This window comes from Callithrix jacchus, chromosome 20, assembly GCF_049354715.1.
Source record: "Callithrix jacchus isolate 240 chromosome 20, calJac240_pri, whole genome shotgun sequence".
Lineage (NCBI taxonomy): Eukaryota > Metazoa > Chordata > Mammalia > Primates > Cebidae > Callithrix > Callithrix jacchus.
Window position 1 is genome coordinate 32,936,870 of NC_133521.1, and position 27,540 is coordinate 32,964,409.

General features: G+C 45.4%; 2 protein-coding genes across 2 annotated transcripts in view; both read right to left on the bottom strand.

Annotated features, from left to right (window-relative positions):
• CHST5 (carbohydrate sulfotransferase 5) overlaps positions 1-27,395 on the bottom strand; it is a 47,325-nt gene extending 19,930 nt beyond the window's left edge. The window contains exons 1-5 of the mRNA XM_035282537.3: positions 27,233-27,395; positions 26,966-27,135; positions 10,798-10,926; positions 10,325-10,468; positions 7,836-7,917 (exon numbers count right to left, since the gene is read on the bottom strand). The gene's annotated coding sequence lies outside the window, so the exon portion shown is untranslated. The remainder of the gene's footprint in view (positions 1-7,835; positions 7,918-10,324; positions 10,469-10,797; positions 10,927-26,965; positions 27,136-27,232) is intronic.
• Positions 1,818-27,395, bottom strand: TMEM231 (transmembrane protein 231). The gene is made up of 7 exons (XM_002761156.6): positions 27,233-27,395; positions 26,966-27,135; positions 10,798-10,926; positions 10,325-10,468; positions 7,836-7,917; positions 5,462-5,567; positions 1,818-3,644 (listed from the first exon to the last, which is right to left on the bottom strand). The coding sequence occupies exons 1-7, from the start codon at positions 27,369-27,371 to the stop codon at positions 3,464-3,466; spliced, it is 951 nt and encodes a 316-aa protein (XP_002761202.1). The 5' UTR covers positions 27,372-27,395; the 3' UTR covers positions 1,818-3,463.
• Positions 27,396-27,540: the final 145 nt, after the last annotated feature.

Sequence of the window (27,540 nt, forward strand, 5' to 3'; positions counted from 1 at the left end):
GGGAAGGATGGAGCAGGTTTGCCCCTAACTCCCTCTCCCCACCCCTGACAGAGGAGCCACACCTTGGGGGAGGGGCGCTGGCTGAGGGTGGGGCAGGAGGGCCCAGGTGGGCCGGGGCTCTGGCTGAGTCACCTCTCATCTAACCACAAAAGAACAAAGGCCTTAGTGAAGGAAGCTGAATCTTAATCTTGGCCCTCCTTGCTCTGGGAGGCATCCTCCCCGCAAAGTGACTTGGAATCCAAACCCTTCTCGAGGCCCCAGCCTCAGCCCTAAGCCAAGTCCCAGGCACCTGGATGACACAGGGACCTGGTGTAGTAGTGCTCTATCTGGGAGGGGTGGAGAGACCAGGTGGCCTTAGGAGCTGGGCCCTTCCTGCCCTAGCCTCCACCCAGAGGCACAGCTTCATAGCAGGATATGCTTCAGGAAATAAAAGATCCTCACCCACCCTTTACAAATAACAGGTCAGGACAGCATGGTGGCACTCAACTGTAATCCGGCACTTTGGGAGGTGAAACTGTCGGATCACTTGAGATGGTTCAAGACCAGCCAGGCCAGTGTGGTGAAATGTGGGCATTGTACTCCAGCCTGGGTGACAAAGTGCTGGGAGTAGAAATTTGCATAGTCTTTCCAGGCTGTGGTTTTGCAATGAATTAAGATCCTTAACAATGGTTGTTAAGTTTTTGGAATATATCTTAAGGAAATAAACCAGCAACAAGGATTTCTACACAAGGTTTATAGAAGTGTTGTTTATAATACTAAAAAGATGCCAACAAAAAGGATTAGAAAGATGTGTGCCACAATGCCAACCATAATAACTTCTGTGATCAAACTGCTGTGAACCCAGCACTTTAGGAGGCCAAGGCAGGTGGATCACTAGAGGTTAGGAGTTCAAGACCAGCCTGACCAACATGGTGAAACCCGGTTGCTACTAAAAATACAAAAATTAGCCAGGTTTTAAAATACAAAAAATAATCCTACCTACTCGGGAGGGTGAGGCAGGAGAATCGCTTAAACCCAGGAGGCGGAGGTTGCCATGAGCAGAGATGGCACCATTGCACTCAAGCCTGGGCAACAAGTAAAGAAAGAATTACTTTTTAGCCTTTCATGATGGGATATTAGGGGGGGTCTCATCTGACTTAAGCTGAAACTGTACTAATCATTTTGCAAAATCAGGAATCTTTCCGCCTCCAAATATTCAGTAATAATATCAAACGTTAACTTACCTGTGGGTCAGTTAACCTGTGAGTTAATAAAATCCTGTATATTTCTTGGCTTTTCACTTCTTGCAGCTATGCTGTGATTCAGAGTCAGAAACTATCAACATCTGATCTGTAAATAATTTAATATTCACCAGATGCAGCTGTAATTATCCAGCATGTGGCTTTCACATGGCATGTGAATTCCACTAAAAATTCACTTACTTGGGGAAGAACCAGGGAACTTTCACCAAAGACGTAGCAGAAGTTCCAAGGTCTTTGGGCAGAGCCTTTGTAAAGCACTGCTGCTTATGAGTAATGAAGACAGGTGTGTGCAGCCTCTCCCTCCCTATTCTTCCCCATTCCAAACCCTTAAAGGTACATGTGATCTTCCATTTTGACTTTTTTTTTTTTCTTTAGATAGGGTCTCACTCTGTCATCCAGGCTGGAGTGCAGTGCTGTGATCATAGCTCACTGTAGCCTCAAACTCCCGGCCTCAAGTGATCCTCCTGCCTCGGCCTCCCAAAATGTTGAGATTACAGGGATGAACCACCATGCTTGGCCTCATTTTGAACATTTTAATTAGAAAATTACAAAACATCACGTGTTCTTTACACAAGATTTTCATGAGAATGATTTAATAAAATGCAAACCAATGTTTATACATATATTGTCATCTTTCTATATCTCATTACTTTATGGGGATTTAAACAAGAAACTATTTTTCATTTAGATCTCAAGAAAAAAATTTAGGCATATAAAACAGACCAAATATTAAAAAAAAAAAAAAAAAAAGACAAAGGGGACAGTGTTTTAGGGAATTCCTCTGCTTGTATACTTCAAAATAGCTTTGTTTCCAAAACTGTTTTTAGTCAGCCTAAAGGAAACGGTGCTGGAGATGAAAGCTGATCTTCAAGGTAAACGGAGGCACACACTAAGAGGTGTGTTTGTGGGCATGAAGCATAAACCATAGGGGCCATGTCTTCCAGTGGGAATGACCTGCTTGGGATCAGGAAGCAGCTCCATCTGTCCTCGGAGGAGACCGCTCGCGTCCTCAGGAGGTGAAGGGGCTGAACAAACCGTCGTCCACGTGCAGAGACCCCTTCCAGCCATCTCTGCTCCCGCAGACACTTGCTCAGCCACCACGGTAGTCCAGCTGGACTGCTTGGCATTCTGTTAGTGGCCAGGCTGGACTGGCCTGCCCGGGCCAGCATCCTCCTTACCCCCTCACTGCTTCTTGTGTCCTTCCCAAAGCTGCCCGCCCCACTCTAATGAGCACCCTGTTCCTTAGTCAAGGGAAACACAAGCCGCTGGGCTTCCCGCTAGCCTTCTAAATAAACTGTGGTTGTCAGGCCGTGGGAGCCAATCCCAACACCAACTCCTGTCACCCCTGTCCTTTGCAGGAAGCAGGAAGGCTGTCAAGGAGGAGGAGGGCCAAGTGCTCAGGCTGTTGAGTGAGGCCCAGAAAGAACCTGTTGTGACAATCCTTTCTTCTCCCAGTGTTGCTGAAGGGGCTGGGAATGAACAGCCCCTCTGACTTTAGCCTGCCATCCAGGGGCGCGCACAGAGGGCAAAACAGGGCAAAGAGCCAGCCACAATCGGGCAGGCATCCAGGGCTGCTCCGCTGAGCTGACGACAGATGACTGACTTTCCGGCTGAGGCAGGTGGACGGTCCGAGTGTCCTTCAGCGGCCCTCCCTCATGCCTGTGCCAAGGCAGCCCTCCCCCTTGGGCCCTGCCCCTCTAGGTCTCCAGTGAAAGGCCTCAGCTCTGGAAATCAAAGCTCTGAATGGGAAATAGAGAGGCCCAGGGGTGCAAAGTGCTAGTGATTGGCATGTTTGTCACAAGAGAGCCCTGAAAAGAGTAAGAGTGGCTCACAGTAGAAGGAAGAAACGCACAGTGTGTTTCTCACTCAACAGAGGAAAAGTCTCTGCTTGACCAGAGATGGGACTCTTTCCAAGATGTCTGAACTGACTGCAATTTTCTCCTGAAATTCAACGCTAAGGCAAAGAAGAAAAACCCAAAAAGCTTATTACAGCCTCCAGGAACCCTCAGACCTTTCCACAAATTACTCCCTGATGATTCTGCAAGAGCTCTGAAGGTACGGAACTTGTATAGAGCAAAGGGAAGAACTGTTGTTTGTCTCAGAGGGGAAAAGCACACAAGCCCATATGTGTCCCCTGGGATCTTTCAGAAACATCCTAAGATGTTCCCAGGAGATGACAATGAGGCAGCCACGGTCCTGCTGTGTCCTCAGAAACAGCCTTCCTAGGATAAGTGCTCCTTCCACACTTCTCCCCGGGGCATCGCTGTCACAGGGACGGTGGTTACCACCTGATTCTGAAACACGAAGATCTTGATTCTTTCAATCACCCAGAGGAAGATAAGCAGGATGCTGACATATTGCACCCAGGCAAACTTCACCATCTCCCAGAACCCTGGCTGATAAGTACGGACAGTTAAGGAGTGGAGGGCCACATTGTGTTAAGTATGAAGAGAAGATCCAAGATGGAACTGGCCATGGCAGAGGGATCGAGAAAGGAGGCAGGATGGCATAAGGAGTCGTACCTCTGTCATGTACACACCCGGATGGAAGCTGACCTGCTGAACTTGGCCAAATGGTAAAACCTGCCACATGTGATTTGAACTATTTATATACTAAGCCTGATCACCAACCTCCTAATCAGACAGCCTCCTATCCAAACTAGATGGATCATGAACTAGAGACATCTTGAGTTGTTAGCCAGCCATCCTCGATCAGGGACACCTCTAAAATCTTCCAGTTGTGTAAACTTACAGTACTGTTATAAGCCCCTGCCTAATTGTGCCTGGATAGAACACAAATTAGCTGATTCCTAGATTTGTGTCTCTGGAATTGTAATTCCTAAGACCCCAGTTAAAATGCCTTCTCTTTTGTCTGCCTTTCTGCACTGTTGGTGTTGGTTTCATTTCCTATCAGTTAACACAAGTCAAAATTAAACCAAATTTTAGGTCAGACAGGGACTGGGAAGAATGTTCCACATAACCTTAGCATAAAAGGGATAATCCATGATTTTTTTTTTTTGAGACAGAGTCTCACTATGTTGCCCAGGCTGGAGGACAGTGGCATGATCTTGGCTCACTGCAACCTCTGCCTCCCGGGTTCAAGTGATTCTTCTGCCTCAGCCTCTCGAGTAGCTGGGATAACAGGCATGCACTGCCACGCCTGGCTAATTTTTGTACTTTTTAGTAGAGAGAGGGTGTCACCACATTGGCCAGGCTGGTCTAGATTGTCTGACCTCGTGCTCTGCCTGCCTTAGCCTCCCAAAGTGTGGGGTTTACAGGTATTAGCCACCACACCCGACCGAAAATATATGACTATTAAGATATAAATATGGATGATTCTTTTTTTTTTTTTTGAGACGGAGTTTTGCTCTTGTTACCCAGGCTGGAGTGCAATGGCACGATCTCGGCTCACCGCAACCTCCGCCTCCTGGGTTCAGGCAATTCTCCTGCCTCAGCCTCCCGAGTAGCTGGGATTACAGGCACGCGCCACCATGCCCAGCTAATTTTTTGTAATTTTAGTAGAGACGGGTTTCACCATGTTGACCAGGATGGTCTTGATCTCTCAACCTCGTGATCCACCCGCCTCGGCCTCCCAAAGTGCTGGGATTACAGGCTTGAGCCACCGCGCCCGGCCCGGATGATTCTTATCTAGAAGAATTGCTCAGGAAGAAATAGGACCAAGAAATGAATTATTTTTTCCCGTATTAATAGCAGACATACACAGTCATTTTTTGAATCATGTAGCCTAAACTTCAAAGACACAGACATTTCTATAAGGCTATAACTCTGTAGTGATTTCCAAGATAAAACTTCCACATCTGTTCCTACTTGGGACAACTGAGGAATCATTCCTCTTTGAAAACTAAGCTACCATTGATTTGTGCTTTTTTTGTTGTTGTTGCTGTTGTTTGTTTTAAGAGACAGGGTCTCTGTCACTGAGGCTGGAATACAGTGGCACAATCATAGCTCAGTGCAACCTTGAACTCGTGGGCTCAAGCAATCCTCCTGCCTCGGCATCCCAAGTAGCTGGGACTACACATGTGCACCACTATGCCTGGCTAATTTTTTTTTTTGGTAGAGACAGGGTCTTCCTATTTTGCCCAGGCTGATTGTAAACTCTGGGCTCAAGCGATCCTCCCACCTCAGTCTCCCAAAGTGCTGAAATGATAGGCGGAGCCACCACACCCAGACCTGCCATGGACTCTTTAACAGAAAGGATATGAAATGACTTCCACAGGGTATCGGATGACAGCATTAATCACAAATGGAGCATCTGCGGCCCTGCCCACCAGCCAGATGGGGTTGGAATCACTCAGGATGGTGGTAACTGCAATGCAATCATTAACCATTAACCAAGATGGCCTTTTGACCCTGGCAATTGAGGGCTATAAAGATTATCTGATTATCCTGTGCTTCAGAACTGAAAGACATCATTTAGAAGGAAAGAGAAATTGCATGTGCAAATTTGATCACACATTATTTACTTTTCTTTTTTTTTCTTTGAGACAGAGTTTCGCTTGTTACTCAGGCTGGAGTGCAATGGCGCGATCTCGGCTCACCGCAACCTCCGCCTCCCGGGTTCAGGCAATTCTCCTGCCTCAGCCTCCTGAATAGCTGGAATTACAGGCACACACCACCATGCCCAGCTAATTTTTTGTATTTTTAATAGGGACAGGGTTTCACCATGTTGACCAGGATGGTCTCGATCTCTTGACCTCGTGATCCACCCACCTCGGCCTCCCAAAGTGCTGGGATTACAGGCGTGAGCCACCACGCCTGGTTCGTTTTGTTTTTTGAGATGGAGTCTCCCTCTGTTGCCAGGCTGGAGTGCAATGGTGTGATCTCATCTCACTGCAATCTCCGCCTCCTGGGTTCAAGTGATTCCCCTGCCTCAGCCTCCAGAGTAGCTGGGACTATCAGTGCACGCCACCATGCCCAGCTAATTGTTTGTATTTTAGTAGAGATGAGGTTTCACCATGTTGGCCAGGATGGTCTTGATCTCCTGACCTCATGATCCGCCCACCTTGGCCTGCCAAAGTGCTGGAATTACAGGAGTGAGCCACTGTACCTGGCCAATCACACATTATTTGTTAAAATAATAGTCAAAATACTTTTGTTAAAATACATAAAAAAATCTTGGAAAGAGTTTCTTCTACATGTGCTGAATGGTTAACTGAAGGAATCCTATACTGCCACTAAAAGTAATATCATAGCTTTGTAGCTGTGTGGGGAAGTATTTATATTCCAAGCTTAAATAAATAAAAATAACTTGGATTCCAGTGTGTTTCTACACTACAATGGGAGTATAAAAAGATCTGCAGAAGGGTAAAGAATGAAAGGAAGGAAAAAATAGTTGATTTGTAAGGCAATGTCTTCTAGTTTTTTTGTTTTTTTTTTTGAGACAAACTCACAGTCGTCCAGGCTAGAGTGCAGTGGCATGATCTGGGCTCACTCAATCTCTGCCTCCCAGGTTCAACCGATTCTCCTACCTCAGCCTCCCGAGTAGCTGGGATGACAGATGCCTGTCACCATGCCCGTGCCATACTAATTTCCGCATTTTTAGTAGAGATAGGGTTTCACCACGTTGGCGATCCACCCACCTCAGCCTCCCAAAGTGTTGGGATTACAGGCGTGAGCCGCCATGCCCAGAGGGAATTTGTTTTGAAATTCCCTCTAGTACTGCAATAATGCCGCTAGTATGTGACATAAAATCAGAAAGCAATGGTGGATTTGCAGTCGTTCCCTCTGTGAAATGTCTGTGTGTAGTCTCCATGATATCTGGTTGCCAAGTAATACTGTAGATGCCTTTAGAGAACACCTCAGCCACCAGCCAGCCAAATGTGCTGAGTCAACACATGCCGTGGCCTACAGCTCTGTAAGGAATGAGGACACTGCGCCTTCCGGCACGAAGCATGGGCGCTCCTGTTCTCCTGCTGGACTGCTAACGTAGGGAGTGTCACCCATGTTCTCTTTTTCTCTCTGAAAAGCGTGAACAGCAGTTTGTCTTTGGCATCTGTTATAGGTGTGGTATGGGGAACAACTCAATTAGGCTTCTGTTTTTAAAAAAGGTAGCTCATGCCTGTAATCCCACCACTTTGGGAGGCCAGGGTGGGTGGATCATGAGGTCAGGAGTTTGAGAACAGCCTGGCTAAGATGGTAAAACCTTGTCTCTACTAAAAATACAAAAATTAGCCAGGTGTGGTGGTGCATGCCTAAATTCCCAGGTACCCAAGAGGCTGAGGCAGGAGAATCACTTGAACCCGGGAGGCGGAAGTTGTAGTGAGCCAAGATTGCACCATTGCACTCCAGGCTGGGCAACAGAGCAAGACTCTGTCTCAAAAAAAAAAAAAAAAAAAAGGAAACCCATCAAGCCAGTGAGATACACACCATGGAATGCTGGAGGAGTGGGGGTGGTCCCAGGTCTGAAGATCAGGATGAAAAGGACAAATTCTGGACAGCACAGCTGTTCCCATCATTAGGCATTCATGGGTTTTGACATTTTCATCACAAGGGCTCCAATTCTGCTTGTCTCTGTTGCCCCCAGTAACCTTGAAAGACCTGAGCAGCGGCTGAATGAGCTCTACCTGTGACTCACCGTTCCTTTCCTGGTAGGCAGCAACAATACGCGTCAGGTCATAATCATAGGCAAAGGGGCTGGTCCTGTTGATCACGGATACCTGGGACACGGGAGGAGGACGTGGTGTGAGCACCTGGGAGGCTCCTCCTCTCTTCCTTCTTCCCTCCTGACACCCAGGCTGGTCCCACAGACCACCCTCATATTCTTGGTGGCCTAGTCCCGTGTCAATAGTCTTCTCTTCAAAGATGAATAAACTCTCTCACAACAATTTAAGCCCATTTACTCTCAGTCTTTCTGCAGATGGAAATAAGGGGTCAGGGTCCATGTTTCATAGGTTTTAAAGCTATTTTTAAAGTACTTCCTCTATCGGTCTGGTGTGGTGGCTCACGCCTGTAATCCAAACACTTTGGAGGCCAAGGCGGGCGGATCACCTGAGGTCGGGAGTTCAAGACCAGCCTGGCCAACATGGTGAAACCCCATCTTAAAAAAAAAAAGTACTCCCTCTATCTCAGTAAAAGAAAGAATTCCTTACACTACTTTAACAGACCATATTTTCACCAGGTGTGGTGACTCATGTCTGCAATCCCACTGACTTGGAAGGCTGAGGCAGGAGGACCACGTGAGGCCATGAATTCAAGGCTGCAGTCAATGATGATCATGGCACTGCACTCCAGCTTAGGAAACAGAGCAAGACCTCATCTCTCTATCTCTTAAAAAAAAAAAAAGCCAGGCATTGTGGCTCATGTGTCTAATCCCAACAATTTGGGAAGTCGAGGCAGACAGATCATTTGAGACCAGCCTGCCCAACATAGCAAAACCCCATATCTACTGAAAAAAAAAAATTAGCCTGGCGTGGTGGCACATGCCTATAATCCCAGCTACTCACTACTCAGGAGGCTGAAGCCAGACGATCTCTTAAGCCTGGGAGGCAGAGGTTGCAGTGACCTGAGATCATGCCACTGCACTCTAGCCTGGGTGACAGAGCAAGACTCTGTCTCAAAAATTAAAATAAAAAACAAAAACAAGAAACCATACTTCCAACTGCTTTGTCATTTTCTTGGTCTTCTCTGGGTGCCTAGTTCTTTCTCACTTTTAAATATAGAGATAGAAATAGATAAAATGAAAATTGTAAGTGTATAATACCTTAAAGGAGAAAATAACTGCTTGCTGTTAATGTAATCTGATATATAGACATTCAAACAAAAATGGCCACATTCATTATTTCATGTATTGCTTCCTCTTCTTTATAACTTACGTTGATTATAGCCAGAGCAACAGTAAAACCCACTATTTAAGTACTGGTTTATGACTGTAGTAACCGATAATGTCCCTTTTTCACTTTCTAACTTACCTCAGCCCAACTTTTATGGTCCCTGTTGTGATAAAAGAAAGGTGAGGAATGAGTGATTTGATGCATGAGTTCGGGACACAGAAAGTTCCTGGTTCTGATACACTTTCAAGCTTTGAGCCTTTGGGAAAATTAATCACTGTTAGCCCAGTTTCGTCTTCCACAAAATGAGTTCATTCTTTAAACAAGCATCTCTGCGAGCTTCCCATGTGCCAGGCAGTGTGCTAGGCACTGACGTGACAGTACATGAGATGCCACTGCTGTCATCGCTGAGGGAGACAACAAATAAACACACAAACACGTGTCCTGAGTAGGCCAGGTGGCAGGAGGGAAAGTCTGGCTGAGGGATGATGGAGGGAGGGGCTGCTGCTGCAGAGGCAGCTCAGAGAAGGACTGTGCTCAGGGATATCTGAACAGGGACCTGAACGGCGTGGTCCGATAAGTCACGTGGATGCCTGGCGGAGGAGACGGCAAGAGCAAAAGCCCTGAGGTGGCAGCTGCTTCCTGGGTCTGAGGAACAGCAAAAAGGCCAGGGTGGCTGGAAGGGAGCAAGGGGGACAGCGACGGGACAAGTGGCTGGAGCACTGGGAAAGGACCGTGCGGGTGGCTCAGAGGTTGCTGCGATAATTAAAGGCGATGATACAGGTAAACCCCTGCACTCAGGGCGGGCCTATGTCATGGGTTCAGTAGACTACGGCTAGTAAGATTTCTGAAATACTTTGCCTGAACATTTTACAGTATCCCTCGGGTTCTTTTCTGGTTTTTTTTTTTTTTTTTTTTTTGAGACAGAGTCTCACTCCGTGGCCCAGGCTGGAATACACTGGTATGATCTCGGCTCACTGTAACCTCCACCTCCCGCGTTCAAGCAATTCTCCTGCCTCAGCCTCCTGAGTAGCTAGGAATTTCAGGTGCGTGCCACATGCCCTGCTATTTTTTTTTTTACTTTTAGTAGAGACAGGGTTTCACCATGTTGTCCAGGCAGTTCTCAAACTCCTGGCCTCAAGTGACCTGCCCATCTTTGCCTCCCAAAGTGCTAGGATTACAGGCGTGAGCCATGACGCCTGGCCTGATATTTCTACTTTTCATTTCCCTCTTCAAAGAACTCAGTGAACAGTAACACACAGAAACAAAGGAGCTGGACAATGAGAAGTGCTCTTACGTTGTATCGCGCATCGAGGCCGCCACAGCTCAGCGGCTGTTTCTGCTGCAGCCTCAGGTCTCCATTCACATATAACTGGGATCCAGGGATAGCAAAGGAGGACTGAAGAAATGCCATGCTCTGCATCACGAAGGTTGACATCCTCTGAAATCATTAGAAAAACAAACAATACCAACCGCTGTCAGATCTGAAGGGCTCTGGGTCTAACAGTCAGCTGTCTTGGCTGAAACCTAAGGGACTCTCACGCACCCAGCACAGTCATGCAGGAAACACTGCCTAGAACCTTCTGAGCTATTAGTAGCCCATATTAATTAATATGACTCCAGTGAAAAACATTCAGCTGGCCTAAGCGATCCCAAACTACATGGGGAAGAGGACCTGCTACGGTATGGGTCTTCTAGAAATCAGAAGAAGGGCTCTGGTCTATGAAAAAGACACAAGAGAGAGGACGGCCTCCCAGCGGACTGACTCACGTGTAACTGATAGGAGAAAGTCAGGATGAGCTGCACACCGAGAACGTGCTCCGTGGACTGCAGGGGAAGCTCCAGCTTAAAATGTAACATGTCCATCTTCCCATCCTGGTTCCTGTCTTCTTCTCTAGTCTAGGACACCCAAACAGGGCCAGCAGCCCTGGTCACTAATGAGTCTGGGAGGAATCCACATCACTTCTATACATACACAATGACCCACGGTCCTGCTGTACACAACAGGCATTATCTCCCCCACCCCCCAAAAAAAGAGAAAAATAGACAGGGGTAAGCGCATTAATATTGGGGAAAGAGATACAAAGTGCATGGCCCCTGAACTTCCTATGTGAGTCTCTCAAATGTTCACTGGCCAAAATAAATGGGCAATAACAGAAACATCTGGATAGCATTTGTGCGTTTCAGTTGCATCACTTGATCTTGTTTTACACTGGTATTTTTGTGCGTGTGTGAGGTAGAGTATCTATCACTCTTGTCACCCATTTTGGAGTGCAGTGGGCGTAATCTCGGCTCACTGCAACCTCTGCCTCCTGGGCTCAAGTGATTTTCCTGCCTGAGCATCTCAAGTGCGCACCACCGCACCCTGCAAATTTCTATATTTTTAGTAGAGACAAGGCTTCACTGTTTTGGCCAGGGTGGTCTCGACCTCTTGACCTCGTGATCCACCCACCTTGGCCTCTCAAACTGCTGGAATTACGGGCATGAGCCACTGCACCCAGCCTACACTGGTATCTTTTTCTTTTTTATAAACATGCCTGGATTTCTAGGGAAATTTTAAGTAGCACGTCAGAATCGTCTTCTACGCCTCTAGAAGTCAGCTCGTTAAAATACGAAAACGCCTAATCGTGATGGGGGAGCTGCCAAGATGGCCGAGAGGACGCAACTCCGGAGTGCAGCTTGCAGCGAGTGAGAGGCAGAGGGGCTAGAGGACTCCACGATTGGAAGCAAGGTGCCGGGTTAGTTTCAGTGGGACTGGTAGGACAGATAAAATAGACCAGGGAAGGTGAGCCGAAGCAAGGCGAGAGCAGCCCAGGGAGGGCGAAATGAGATAGGGCGGGTGTGTCTTCATCCGGAAAGTGAAGCTGGCTCGGAGAGCCAGGAACTTCAGCCCCTCTGCGCTCCAATTCGGATCCTGTGCTACCCTCATCCCTCCTGCTACCCATGGTCCACGAGAGTCCTGCTTGACTGAGGGGCGCTGCAGGTTTTCGTTCTATGCGAATTTGAGCGACAGGCTGCGGCCTGCCTGGTAGGTACCTGGGTGGAAGTTTGGACTAATGCCAGCAGGACCAAACTACCCATCCCACAGAAAAAGGCAGAGTTGAAAGTAGGGGAACAGGACATAAGGCCTGGCAGGTCCCACCCCCACAAAACCCAACAAACTGAAGCTTGGCACGCTAGAGTGTTGAAAGGAATACACCAGTTTGACTCTGACAGGGAAGATTGAGCACAGGGAAGGAAAGATGCCCTCCCATTGGGAAGGCGGGGCTAACCTCACCTGCATAAACAAACTCCTGGGGAAGAACTCCCAGCAGTCTGACTGAATGCAAGGCAGCCCAGCAGCGCCTCTACAGGCAAAACAATAACAACAACAACAAAACCTCATATAGGAGATACAGCTCCAACTTAGCAGAAAGGACGACCACTCAGAGATTCCTCCCGAAATCACCAACTTCAAAGATCAAAAGGAGATAAATCCATGAAGATGGGAAGAAACCAGCGCAAAACGAATGAATACATCAAAGATCAGAACACCTCTTCTCCTCCTAGGGACCACAACTCCTCACCATCAAGGGAACAAAACAAGATAGGGAATGAGTTTGATGAATTGACAGAAGCAGGCTTTAGAAGGTGGGTAATAACAAACTTCTTTGAGTTAAAAGACCATGTCCTAACCCAATGCAAAGAAACCCAAAACCTCAAAAAAAGGTTAGACAAAATGTTAACTAGAACAACCAGCTTAGAGAAGAACATAAATGACTTGATGGAGCTGAAAAATGCAGCATGAGAACTTCGTGAGGCAAACACAAGTTTAAACAGCCAAACTGATCAAGCAGAAGAAAGCATATCAGAGATTGAAGATCAAATAAATGAAATAAAACAAGAAGCCAAGATTAGAGAGAAAAGAGTGAAAAGAAATGAACAAAGCCTCCAAGAACTATGGGATTATGTGAAAAGACCTAATCTACACTTGATCAGTGTACCTGAATGTGACAGGGAGAATGAATCCAAAACTGGAAAACACTCTTCAGGATATTATCCAGGAGAACTTCCCCAGCCTACCAAGGCAGTCCAACATTCAAATCCAGGAAATACAGACACCATCACAAAGATGCACCTCAAGAAGAGCAACCCCAAAGCACATAATTATCAGATTCACCAGGGTTGAAAAGAAAGAAAAAGTCCTAAGGGCAGCCAGAGAGAAAGGTCAAGTTGCTCACAAAGGAAAGCCCATCAGACTCACAGCAGATCTCTTAGCAAAACCCTACAAGCTAGAAAGGAGTGGGGGCCAATATTCAACATCCCTAAAGAAAAGAACTTTCAACCCAGAATTTCATATCCGGCCAAACAAAGCTTCATAGGTGAAGGAGAAATAAAATCCTTTATGGACAAGCAATCTCTGAGAGACTCCATCACCAACAGAGCTCCTTATAAGAGTTCCTGAAGGAAGCACTAAACATGGAAAGGAACAACCAGTACCAGCCACTGTGGTAAAGAGCATTGACACAATGAAGAAACTGCATCCACTAACGAGCAAAACAACCAGCCAGTAACAAAATGGCAGGATCAACTTCAAACATAACAATATTAACATTGAATGTAAATGGCCTAAATGCCCTAATCAAAAGACACAGACTGGCAAACTGGATAAAAAGTTAAGACCCATCAGCGTGCTGTATTCAGGAGACCTATCTCATGTGCAAAAACTCACATAGACTCAAAATGGGATGGAAGATTTACCAAGCAAATGGAGAGGGGGGAAAAAAGCGGGGGTAGCAATCCTACTCTCTGATAAAATAGGCTTTAAACCAACAAAGATCAAAAGAGACAAAGAAGGGCATTACATAATGGTAAAAGGATCAATGAAACAAGAAGAGCTAACTATCCTAAGTACATACACACCCAATGCAGGAGCACCCAGATACATAAAGCAAATTCTTAATGACCTACAAAGAGACTTAAGACTCCCACACAGTGATAGTGGGAGACTTTAACACTCCACTGACAATACTGGACAGATCAATGAGACAGAAATTCAATAAGGATATCTAGGACTTGAATGCAGATTTGGACCAAGCGGACCTAATAGATATTTACAGAACCCTCCACCCCATATCCACAGAATACACATTCTTCGCAGCACCACATCACACTTATTCTAAAATTGACCACAATTGGTCAGTCACTCCTCAGCAAATGTAAATCACTCCTCAGCAAACGCAAAAGAATGGAAATCATAACAGTCTCTCAGACACAGCGCTATCAAATTAGAACTCAGGAATAGGAAAGGCACTTGAAACCACACAGTCACATGGAAACTGAACAACTTGCTCCTGAATGACAAATGGATATACAATGAAATGAAGGCAGAAATAAAAATCTTCTTTGAAACCAATGAGAATGAAGACACAATGTACCAGATCTTATGGGACGCATTTAAAGCAGTGTCTAGAGGGAAATTTATAGCAATAAATGCCCACATTAAGAAACAAGGCAAGATCTAAAATTGACACCCTATCATCAAAATTGAAAGAGCTAGAGGAGCAAGATCAAAAAAACTCAAAAGCAAGCAGAATACAAGAAATAACTAAGATCAGAGCAGAACTGAAGGAGACAGAGACACAAAAAACCCTTAAAAATAATCAATAAATCCAGGAGCTGGTTTTTTGAAAAGATCAACAAAACAGACAGACTGCTAGCTACACTAGTAAGAAAGAAAAGAGAGAGGAATCAAATAGATGCAATAAAAAACGATAAAGGGGAGATCACTACCGATTCCTCAGAAATACAAACTACCATCAGAGATTATTACAAACAGGTCTATGCACATAAACCAGTAAATCTGGAAGAAATGGATAAATTCCTGGACACTTGTACCCTCCCAAGACTAAACCATGAAGAAATTGAAACCCTGAATAGACCAATAACAAGGTCTGAAGATCAGGCAGCAATTAATAGCCTACCGACCAAAAAAAAGTCCAGGTCCAAACAGGTTCACAGCCGAATTCTACCAGATATACAAAGAGGAGCTGGTACCATTCCTCTTGAAACTATTCCAAACAATACAAAATGAGGGAATACTCCCTAACTCTTTCTATGAGACCAACATCATCCTGATACCAAAACCTGGCAGAGACACAGCTAAAAAAGAAAACTACAGGCCAATATCCATCATGAATATTGATGCAAAAATCTTCAATAAAATACTGGCAAACAGAATCCAACAGCGCATCAAAAAGCATATCCACCACCATCAAGCAGGCTTCATCCCGGGGATGCAAGGCTGGTTCAACATACGCAAATCCATAAACATAATCCACCACATAAACAGAACCAAAGACAAAAACCACATGATTATCTCAATAGATGCAGAGAAGACCTTCAACAAAATTCACCAGCACTTTATGCTAAAAACCCTCAATAAACTAGGTATTGATGGAACGTATCTCAAAATAATAAAAGCTATTTACAACAAACCCACAGCCAATATCATACTGAACCAGCAAAAACTAGAAGCTTTCTCTTTAAAAACTGGCATTAGACAAGGATGCGCTCTCTCACCACTCCTATTCAATACAGTATTGGAAGTCCTAGCCAGAGTAAGTAGGCAAGAAAAAGAAATAAAGGGCATTCAATTAGGAAAAGAAGAAGTCAAACTGTCCCTATTTGCAGATGACATGATAGTATATTTAGAAGACCCCACTGTCTCAGCCCAAGACCTCCTTAAGGTGATAAGCAAATTTGGCAAAGTCTCAGGATACAAAGTCAATGTGCAGAAATCACAAGCATTCCTATACACCAATAACAGACAAACAGAGAGCCAAATCATGAGAGAACTCCCATTTACAAATGCTACAAAGAGAATAAAATACCTAGGAATACAACTAACAAAGGATGTAAAGGACCTCTTCAAGGAGAACTACAAACCACTGATAAAGGAAATAAGAGAGGACACAAATAGATGGAAAAACATTCCATGTTCATGGTTAGGAAGAATCAACATTGTGAAAATGGCCATACTGCCCAAAGTAATTTATAGATTCAATGCTATCTCCATCAAGCTACCAATAACCTTCCTTACAGAACTGGAAAAAACCACTTTAAACTTCATATGGAACCAAAAGAGAGCCTGCATAGCCAAGAAAATCCTAAGCAAAAAGAACAAAGCTGGAAGCATCATGGTACCTGACTTCAAACTATATTACAAGGCTACAGTAATCAAAACAGCATGGTAGTGGTATCAAAACAGAGATATAGACCAATGGAACAGAACAGAGGACTCAGAAGCAACGCCACACATCTACAGCTATCTGATCTTTGACAAACTGGACAAAAATAAGCAATGGGGAAAGCATTCCCTGTTTAATAAATGGTGATGGGAAAATTGGTTAGCCATATGCAGGAAGCTGAAACTGAACCCCTTTCTTACACCTTATACAAAAATTAACTCCAGATGGATTGAAGATTAAAACATAAGAACTACCATTATAAAAAACCTAGAAGAAAACCTAGGCAACACTATTCAGGACATAGGCATAGGCAAGGACTGCATGACTCAAACACCAAAAACAATGGCAACAAAAGCCAAAATAGACAAATGGTACCTAATTAAACTCCAGAGCTTCTGCACAGCAAAAGAAACAATCATTAGAGTGAACCGGCAACCAACAGAAGGGGAAAAAATTTTTGCAATCTACCCATCTGACAAAGGGCTAATATCCAGAATCTGCAAAGAACTAAAGCAGATTTACAAGAAAAAAACAAACCCATTCAAAAGTGTGTTAAGGAGATGAACACTTTTCAAAAGAAGACATTTATGCAGCCAACAAACATATGAAAAAACGCTCATCATCATTGGTCATTAGAGAAATGCAAATCAAAACCACATTGAGATATCATCTCATACCAGTTAGAATGACAATCATTAAAAAAATCTAGAGACAGCAGATGCTGGAGAGGTTTGGAGTGAAAGGAACACTTTTACACTGTTAGTGGGAGTGTAAATTAGTTCAACCATTATGGAAGACAGTGTGGCAATTCCTCAAGGATCTAGAAATAGAAATTCCATTTGACCCAGTGATCCCATTACTGGGTATATACCCAAAGGATTACAAATTGTTCTATTACAAAGACACATGCAACGAACATGTATGTTCGTTGCAGCACTGTTTACAATAGCAAAGACCCTGAACTAACCCAATTGCCCATCAATGACAGACTGGACAAAGAAAATGTGGCACATATACACCATGGAATACTATGCAGCCATAAAATATGATGAGTTCATGTCCTTTGTGGAGATAGGGATGAACCTAGAAACCATCATTCTCAGCAAACTGACATAATAACAGAAAACCAAATACCACATGTTTTCACTCATAGGTGGATGACAATTCATGCACTTGGGCACAGGGAAGGGAAGAACACTCACTGGGGTAGGTAGTAGGGTAGAAGGGAGGGGAGGTGAGGGACAGCGGGTGGGGGTGGGGAGGTTGGAGAGGGATAACAACGGGAGAAATGCCTGATGTAGGTGACGGGGGCTGGGGGGAGATGGAGACAGCAAACCACCATGGCATGTACGTACCTATGCAACAATCCTGCATGATGCAGGATGTGCACATGTACCCCAAAACCAAAGTTAAAAATCATGCATTTCCCCAACAAACTCAACAGAAAATCACTAAGGTCTATTTTTTTTTGAGCCAGAGTCTTGCTCTATTGCCCAGGCTGGAGAGCAGTGGTATCATCTAGGCTCATTGCAACCTCCACCTCCTGGGGTCAAGCAATTCTCCTGCCTCAGCCTCCTGAGTGGCTGGGATTACAGGTGCCCACCACCACGGCCAGCTAATTTTTGTATTTTTAGTAGAGACAGGGTTTCACCATGTTGGTCAGGCTGGTCTCAAACTCCTGACCTTAGGTGATCTGCCTACCTCGGCCTCCCAAAGTGCTAGGATTACAGGTGTTGAGCCACCACATATGGCCTTACCAAGCTCTATTTATACATTCTTAAATCACAAGTGTGTTTGCTTCAGATTCTTCATGTTGGATCTCATCTCATCATTCATGTCAGGACTTAAAAGCCTTGTGCATCTTTTAGTAGCAATCGATGAAATGAAAAAGGAATCTGTGTTCAATCAGCAAAGTATTAAAATCATATCTATTTGATAAATTATGGACGTGAAAGTAAGGAAAAGAGACAGAGGTCTATGGAGAGAAAAAAACTACAGTTTATGAAGCATATGTAGACAGTGAAAAACAATTGATATCCACTCCTACCATCCACAGTCTTGCCAAAGAGTAATGCTAAAATGATGATCAGGAAAGCATGCTTACTGAAAGTATCAGTGCTGACATGATCCCTCTGCACAACTTGGGGTCTTTTTGCTACAACTGTTCCTTTCCCACTGTAGGTTCCCAGAAGGATTCTACTGTGGTGTAGTAGCATTCCCATCTGGATCCCCCATCTACCGATTCATTTTGATTTCCCACCATTACTATTATGTAAGGCAGAGATGTTTTTTTTTGTGCATGCTTTTTCAGGCTAATAAGGTCATTTGAGATGAAGAAATCTCAATTTTCAGAAACTTTCAATTATTTCTTTCCTTCTAGACAATAATGTCCTTCTCTTAGGTCTTGCTTTTAGAGAAACCTCCTTCCATTTCTCTTGGATATTTCTTCTCTGCTCTGTTTCATCAGCTTTGGGGATATCTGCTACCAGGGCTGATGATCAAGTTACTGAGTCAGTGATGGACTAGTTGTTGTGGGTAGAGTGAATAGCCTGTTGGCTAGGTGTGCTGGCTCACGCCTGTAATCCAAGCACTTTGGTGGCCAAGGCAGGTGAATCACCTGAGGTCGGGAGTTCAAGACCAGCCTGACCAACATGGTGAAACCCTGTCTTAAAAAAAGAAGAAAGACCGAGACATAGCCACAGAGTAGGAAAAAAAGAAAAGAAAAAGAAAATAGCCTGCCTTGCAGATCACGAAGTCAGGAGATTGAGACCATCCTGGCCAATGTGGTCTCTACTAAAAATACAAAAATTAGCTGGGTGTAGTGGTGCATGCCTGTTATCCCAGCTTCTCGGGAGGCTGAGGCAGGAGAATCATTTGAACCGGGAGGTGGAGGTTGTGGTGAGCCAAGATGGTGCCATTGCACTCCAGCCTGGTGACAGAGTGAGAGTCAAAGAAAAAAGAAAAGAAAAGAGCCTGTCTTGTCTTCCTGTGGATTTCCTTCAACTGGGATCTGGGTAGACAATCTTGTGCAACTCTCTGTGATGGATGTACGCCTTTCAGATCTTTAGGGTTGAACACGAAGCAAAGATCACATTTCTCAACTTCGACAGAGGATAGTGGCCGGGAGACAACTGCCAGAAGAATCCAGACTCCAACCCACTGTGGGAGGGGAGAGGCTCACTTCCTTTGATCTTTATGATAAATGTAAAGCCCCAGGAAGGCAGAACAAGTATTTTCCCATTACACAGATGAGAAATCAAGGGTGAGGAAAGTTAGGGCTTTTACCAGAAGTATAGCAAGTCATGGTGAAGACAGAATTTGAGATCAGGTGACTTTGAATCTGGTCCTCTTTCTAGGACCAAAATGTCCAGAATTATTAAAAAATTCAAAATGAAGAAGGTAGGTTGGACAAATCTTGTTGCAAAACGGCGGCAGCAGGCATCTACGTCTGTACACCTGCCTGTGCACGTCCTTTCACCGCAAGTTCGGGGAAGACAGATTTGGCACAGCACCATCAATAGTGTCTACTTGTTAAATTCACTCATTGATCTCTTATGTACTCTTTGGGCACCTACTGCATGCCAGGCACGATTTCAGATAACGAGAATATAACGGTAAACAAAATAGACAAAGTCCCCATCCTAACAGGGCATACATTCCCCATGGAGAATATAGAAGATAAGCAAATGAATAAATATGCAACAATAGCAAATAGTGACAAGTGCTACTGACGAAAATGAGGCAGGCTAAAATTAGAGAGTAATGAAGATAATTTTTTTTTTTTTTGAGACAGAGTTTCGTTCTTGTTACCCAGGCTGGAGTGCAATGGTGCGATCTCGGCTCACCGCAACCTTCACTTCCTGGGTTCAAGTGATTCTCCCACCTCAGCTTTCTGATTACAGGCCTGTGCCACCACGCCCGGCTAATTTTGGTTTTCAGTAGAGACAGGGTTTCTGCATGTTGGTCAGGTTGGTCTCGAACTCCCAACCTCAGGTGATCCACCTGCCTCGGCCTCCCAAAGTGTTAGGATTACAGGCATGAGCCACCATGCTTGACCCAAAAAGAATTTAACATAAATTTTTAAATATCCAGGATTACCTGACTTGTTGGAGTCTTGAAGGAAGTAAGGTGATGGGGTGCAGGAATGCCTCAGGGAAGAGAGATCCTGGGTAACAAGGTGCATGTGCTCTGGATGCCCGTGGGGCCAGTGCATCTGGCAGAGTGGGTGAAAAGGAGAGCAGAGTGGAGAGAGGGGGAAGAGAAGTGACGATGGAAAGGATGTCTCCCACGAAGGACCTGTTGCCAAGCTAGACTCTCACCCTCCTGGGGCTAGGAAAGTCTGGCTATGCTTCTCTGTTACTGCTTGGACCACTGAAGAAATCAATTATTTAATTCCATTTAGTTGAAAGTAAGCTTAACATATGTGCAACAGCTAACAAAGGCAGGGATTCAAAGGCTATACTTCTTTTTTTTTTTTGCCAATCAGTTTGAGCTTATGAGGTTGCTCAGGTTAGCCTTGAACTGATGACCTCACCTTCGCAAGCGCCATGAGCTCCAGCGGGAGCCACTTTGGACCCCGCTACTACTTCTTTAACACAAATTCTAGGTCACTATCTAACCTCCAACTGGCCTTTAGTGAAGAGAATTCACAAGTCATACGACTGCCTTGTATTTGAGGTATATGCAGGCTTTGGAACGATTTTTATAACCACTGATTGTCCCATGTGATCCCTCTGCATATCCGAGGAGAGAGGTGGGTGCTCTCATGCCCTGTATATGGATAAATAAATCGAGGCTGAGGTTATGAAACCCAGTGACAGAACTGGGACTAGGACCTTGGTTCGCTGACTTCTGATTCAGGGATCTTCTATAATAGCTCATAAGAACTCTAATTTCAAAGATTTCTTGTGGTTAAAGGAGGATAACCCTTTAGAGATATACGTGAAATCCATATTCATGTAATAAGCAGAGTCAGAGGGAATTTTTTTTTTGAGACGAAGTCTTGCTCTGTCGCCTAGGCTGGAGTGCAGTGGCACAATCTCGGCTCACTGCAACCTCTGCCACCCCAGTTCAAGTGATTCTTCTGCCTCAGCTTCCTGAGTAGCGGAGACTGCAGGTGTACACCACCATGCCAGGCTAATTTTTGTTTCAGTACAGATGGGGTTTCATCATGTTGGTCGGGCTGCTCTTGCTCTGGACCTCAGGTGATCTGCCTGCCTCAGCCTCCCAAAGTGCTGGGATTACAGGGGTGAGCTACTGTGCCTGGCCAGAGGGAATTCAACATAGGGAATAACTAGTTCCACAGGTATTAGGGGACTGAAAATGTAAAAAGGGTATATCCCGGCAACACAGAGATACTAGCTACAAGAACGGTTCCCACGCCTAGGACTAGAGAAGTAGGGGAAGTGGGTAGGATTGACAGAACTTAGAGATTTAGGGAAGAGGTCTCAAAGAGCTGAGCCTCAAATCTCGAGAAAGGAGTGTCGCCCAGATGGGGTCAGGACCTCTGAGCTTGAAGGAAGGATGCCAAAGGGAAGCTGGAAGGCTGGAGAGGCGTCTTGCTCCTTCCGGTTTGCAGGTTGTCCCTGTTTGTATCATCCCAGCAGTGGTTCTTCACCCTGGCATGGCAACGGGTTTTTCTTTGCACTCCCAGAACAAGGCTCATCATGCCTCCTACTGGCAGAACCCAACAGGGAGCTGCAGGAGAAGAAGGTGGTTTCCAGAATCTCAGCACGAACCCAGAAGCTGAGCGTGGGTTTGGAGCTGATCAATCAATATCTCATATCAGCACACCATCTGACTGCAGGAATTGCCAGAAATTTAAGTGCCAGAGTATCCTATGTGTGACTTTTTTCCTGTCAGAAATTCTACAGCATCTGATGGTTTGTTGGAATTTTGTTTGGTTTCTGTTTTGTTTGCATACATTTCATTCATTCAAGTCATTTTTATCCTTTTTTTTTTGAGATGCAGTCTGGCGCTATTGCCCAGGCTGGAGGACGGTGGTGCGATCTCAGCTCACTACAACCTCTGCCTCCTGAATTCAAGTAATTCTTGTGTCTCAGCCTCCCGAATAGCTGGTACAGGCACCTGCCATCACAGCTGGGTAATATTTATGTTTTTAGCAGAGAAGGGGTTTGACCATGTTGGCCAGGCTAGCCTTGAATTCCCAACCTCAGGTGATCCACCCAATTTAGCCTTCCAAAGTGCTGGGATTATAGGCGTGAGACACTGTGCCCAGCCATATTATTTTATTAAAGGTTAATTTCCTATTTTAAATGAGTCTCTATTTCGCCATATGCTTGACATCTCTGGGTGCTCCTTTCTTTCTTTTTATGCTGAAAATACTCTTTGGCACCAGTTTTGGGTCTGCTACTTCATTAATCTACCTGTATTTCTTTTTTCTCTTTCTTTCCTTTTTTTTTTTTTTTTTTTGGAAACAGGGTCAAAAAACGCTGAAGTGCAGAGTCATGATCACAGCTCATTGCAGCCTTGACCTCTTCGGCTTGAGTGATCCCCTCACCTGAGCCTCCTGAGGTGCTGGGACTAAAGCATGCACCACCATGCCTGGTTAATTTTCAAATTTTTTGTAGAGTCAGGCCGCCTCACTACGTTGCCTGGGTGGTCTGGAACTCCAGAGCTCAAGTAGCTAGTCTCCCAGAGTGCTGAGATTATAGGCATGAATCACTGTGCTCAGCCTTGTATTTCAATCAATCTAAGATACCATTAATTGTAAAATGAACTGTTATTTTACATACCACTGAGAAAAGAAAATACTTCCAATTAAACTATGATACTTTTTGCTAGGTGCGGTGGCTCAAGCCTGTAATCCCAGCACTTAGGGAGGCCAAGGCGGGTGGATCACGAGGTCAAGAGATTGAGACCATCCTGGCCAACAGGGTGAAACCCTGTCTCTACTAAAAATACAAAAATTAGCTGGGCATGGTGGCATGTGCCTGTAGTCCCAGCTACTCGGGAGGCTGAGGCAGGAAAACAGCTTGAACCGGGAGGCAGAGGTTGCAGGGAGCTGAGATTATGACACTGCACTCCAGCCTGGTGACAGATTGAGACTCGGTCTCAGAAAAAAAAAAACAAAACAAAACCAATTTATCTGGGCAGCCCACGCTTGTAGTCTCAGCACTTTGGGAGGCTGAGGTGGGAAGATCATTTGAGCTCAGGCGTTCAAGACGAGCCTGGTTAACATGGTAAAACCTTGTCTGTACTAAGATTACAAAAATGAGCTGGGAGTGGTGGCAGGAGCCTGTAATCTCAGCTACCTGGGAGGCTGAGGCAGGAGAATCTCTTGAATCTGGGAGGCAGAGGCTGTAGTAAGCCAAGATTGTGCCATCACACTCCAGCCTGGGTGACAGAGTGAGACCCTGTCTCAAAATAAAAAAATAAACAAACGAACAATTCAAAAAAAGAAACAAATGAACAATTTGTAAAAGAAACTAAAAGCCACTGGTCTGGGCCCTTAAGCAGACTTTGAAATCATGCAGAGCTTTCCTATTTTTAAAAGCCTCTCCAACTTTCCCTTGCTCTCCATTCAATTCTAGGGGTTAAAATAATGTTCTACTACTGTCTCTGGGGTTTTCTCTGAGGTTGCTGATGCCCTTTCTTTTTATTTCATTTTTTCTAACACCTACCTCTTACACAGAAATGATGCACCCTCTGTATGTTTTGATACTGGCACTTTTGATGCTGACACAAATATAAGCAGTGAGAACTATGCCACACCTACCTCCTTGCCAACAGCTGACAACCACATACAGGAAGACGCTGATTTCAGAGATGAGAAAAAACAGATGTCTTAGAAACATGGTACTCTCCACTCCGAACCCTTCCATAACCTTCAGTCCCTGCATTCTGTGGATCCACACATGCCCTCAAGAGCCACGTCAGGCTCCTTGAGGGGAAAAAGTCACTCTGCTTTTTTCTCCTCTCGTTGAAAACAGCATAAACTAGACTTCCGAATCATTAATAATGTAGGGAGCTTAGAGACGCGGTCCAAGATGAGCTGACCGAAGCAGAAGCAGGCTGTTTGTGGCTTCAGCATTTCCCCCTTAGCCACTGCAAAGCCACCTACCAGCACTTGGTCCAACCTTAATCAACAAACACTGCTTCCTTTGCTTCCTGGACAGTTTCCTGGATAGGCTGACACCAGTCTGGCTCTATGTTCAAAGTTAGAAAAGAAAAGTAGTTTGTTGCAATAAGGGCTAAGATTTTAAGATACAGCCTAAGAAATACTGGGTTCCAGTCCAGGCTGTGTTCACTTCAAAGCTAAGGCAGGCTGGGAGCAGGGGCTCACACCTGTAATCATAGCTGTTTGGGAGGCTGAGGCGAGTGTATTACCAGAGGTCAGGAATTCTAGACCAGCCTGGCCAACATGGTGAAATCCTGTTTCTACTAAAAACACAAAAAAATTAGCCAGGAGTGGTAGTGCATGCCTGTAGTCTCAGCTACTTGGGAGGCTGAGGCGGGAGGCTCGGTTGAACTGGGGAGGCAGAGGTTGCAGTGAACTGAGATTATGCCACTGCATTCCAGCCTGGGCAATGTTGAAAAAAAAAAAAAAAAAAAAAACAACCTAGGACAAACTGTACTACTTCTTTGTTTCTTTTTAATTTTTAATTTTTTCAAAATGTGGGGTTCTGCTATGTTGCCTACACTGGGCTTGAATTCCTGGGCTCAAGCAATCTTCCTGCCTTGCCCTTCCTAAATGCTAGGATGACAGGTGTGAGCTATCATATCTAGGTGCAACTATTTTTTTTGTCATTTACTCAATCATTCAGAAATGTATCTCCAGGTCTTGAGATGACATTTGCATTGGCAACTCTCAGTTTCTCAGTTTTAGGCATTCTCTATTGAGTTCCCACAAGGAAAGATGATTTAGCTTCTTCTCTCCCTCCACTCCTCCCCTGTCATACTCAATACCTTTCTCATTACCGCCAGTAGAGTTAAAATCTGTTTTTGGTCAGTCAACATTCAGTGCTCATATAATTAAGACTATGTAAATCCTATTCACAACTCTGGTGACTTTTCTGCTATCACTGTTCCTTACTTTTCAATTCTCTGCAGTTATGATTTGCTTAGTTTTCTATGTACTTATACAATTTCATCAAAGAGCTGCTATTCCAGTTCCTCACAATTTCACATTTAAAAGCATAAGATCTAGTCAAAACCTTGTTCACTGAAATATTGCCCCTAGGCTGGATATGGTGGCGCACACACGTAATCCCAGCACTTTGGGAGACTGAGGTGGGTGGATCGCCTGAGGTCAGTAGTTTGAAACCAGCCTGGCCAGCATGGTGAAACCCCTTCTCTACAAAAAATCCAAAAATTAGCTGGACATGGTGGTGCACACCTGTAATCCCAGCTACTCGGGAGGCTGAGGCACGAGAATTGCTTGAATCCAGGAGGCCGAGGTTGCAGTGAGTGGAGATTATGCCACTACACTCCAGCCTTGGCGACAGAGCAATATTCTGTCTCAAAAAAAAAAAAAAGAAAAGAAAAAAATATTGTCCCTAATAGTGGAAAAGTCAAAGTAAGCCAAATATCCAGCAACAGGGAACTGGTTAAATACAGTACTGCTGTTTCATGACGTGAAATGCTGTGGAGACCTCAAAAAGAATAAGGCTGATTGATAAGTATTGATATATATATATATATATGCCTTCAATTTCTATTATGTCTACCTGTAACTCTGTAATATTTTAGAATGAGCATGTGCTTTTGTAATCAGAACATAAGAACATTTATAAAGTAATGGGAGAAAACTAACCCGAATCATATTAGGTTGGTGCAAAAGTAACTGCGGGGTTTTTTGCCATTATTTTTAACTAAATAAATTTTTAAAAATTTTATTTAGTTGCTGGGAACAAGTCTGATTTTCTTTTTTCCTCAGCTATACATGTTTGGCTTGTAGGACAATCATCTTAGAGATATCTGAAGAGATTCAGCTTTGGAAGAAGGAAAACCAGAAGTTTCATACTTCTAAAGGAAAATGTTTTCGGAAAATCAGTGAAAAGGAGTCATCATAAAGGAAGCATTTCTTTATAATCTCTCAAAGCAAATACTAAATTACAGTTTCCTCTGAGCACTCTGCTGATGAAAAAAGTTTAAAATAAATAAATTACAGACAGTAAGATGCTTCAATTTCATCCCAGACAGCTGCCAGACGGCGCAGTCTCTAAGAGGACAAGCCCACGGGGCGTGACTCGGCCAGAGCTCGTTCTGGAAGGCCGCTTAACCAATAAGCTCCTTGGTTTCCAGGGCTCAGCATAAAAATGTCGCCCTTTCCGTTCCTACAGTGCTGTGATGCAAACGCCGCGACACCTTTGGGTTACCTACATTAACAGTGCGCGGCCTTCAAGGCTCCTAAAAGGACTTTCACAAACATCTTCCATCAGGCCAGGCCTGCAGGTGTGACGGGGGCAGAGGCAGGCTGCCCCCAGGCCTCTGGACACTGTGTCAGGGCGCACACGCTGACAGCGTGGCTCTCTGGGGGCCGAGGACGTCTGGGAGAAGCTGACTGAAACAGAAGATCGATTCCCTAGGCCCTAGGAGATGAAACGTCCCACCTCTGCGGGTTCGCGAGTCCTTAGGATCCAAGCTGGGCTCCCCAGGGCCGGGGCCGCTAGCTCCACATCCCCATTCCCTTCCCTGTTCCCACCCCATACCCCTCTCTGCCACAGGCCCAGGCGAGAACCACGCACCGAAACGAACGGGACGCGCAGGCGATCCCCCTGCAGCCGGTTGAAGGCGGGGAACGTGCTCCAGGCGAGGAACCCGCCGCTCTCAGGTCCCAGCAGGGCCACGAGCAGCACCTGGTGCTGGAAGCGCACGGCCGGCTGCTCCTCGTAGCTGCTCCGCTTCAGCCAAAACCCTGAGTTAAAGAGAGTGGTGGGGAGGCAGTCAGGGAGGGCGGCCCCGGCCGAGCGCGCCCGGGGAGCCGCGTGGCACAACGGCCGGGGCAGACTCACCGTGGCTCCGGAAGGCCACCAGCAGCGGCGGGATGTAAGTGAGCGCCGCGGCCAGCAGCAGGAACAGCGCGGCTTTGGAGCAGAGTCCCGCGCGGTAGCTGCGCTCTACCGGGTGAGAGAAGAGCTCGTAGAGCGCCATGAGCTGGCACGCCGCGAACAGGGTGACCAAGTTTGGCTTCTCCTGATTGCCATCGCCTCGGTCTCACGGCAACCGAAGCCGCCCGGAAAGGAGCCAATAGCAAGGACGCACGGAAAGGAACCCGTGACGGGGGCGGGGTTAGCGGGCGTGGCGGCCGCCGAGGGAACGG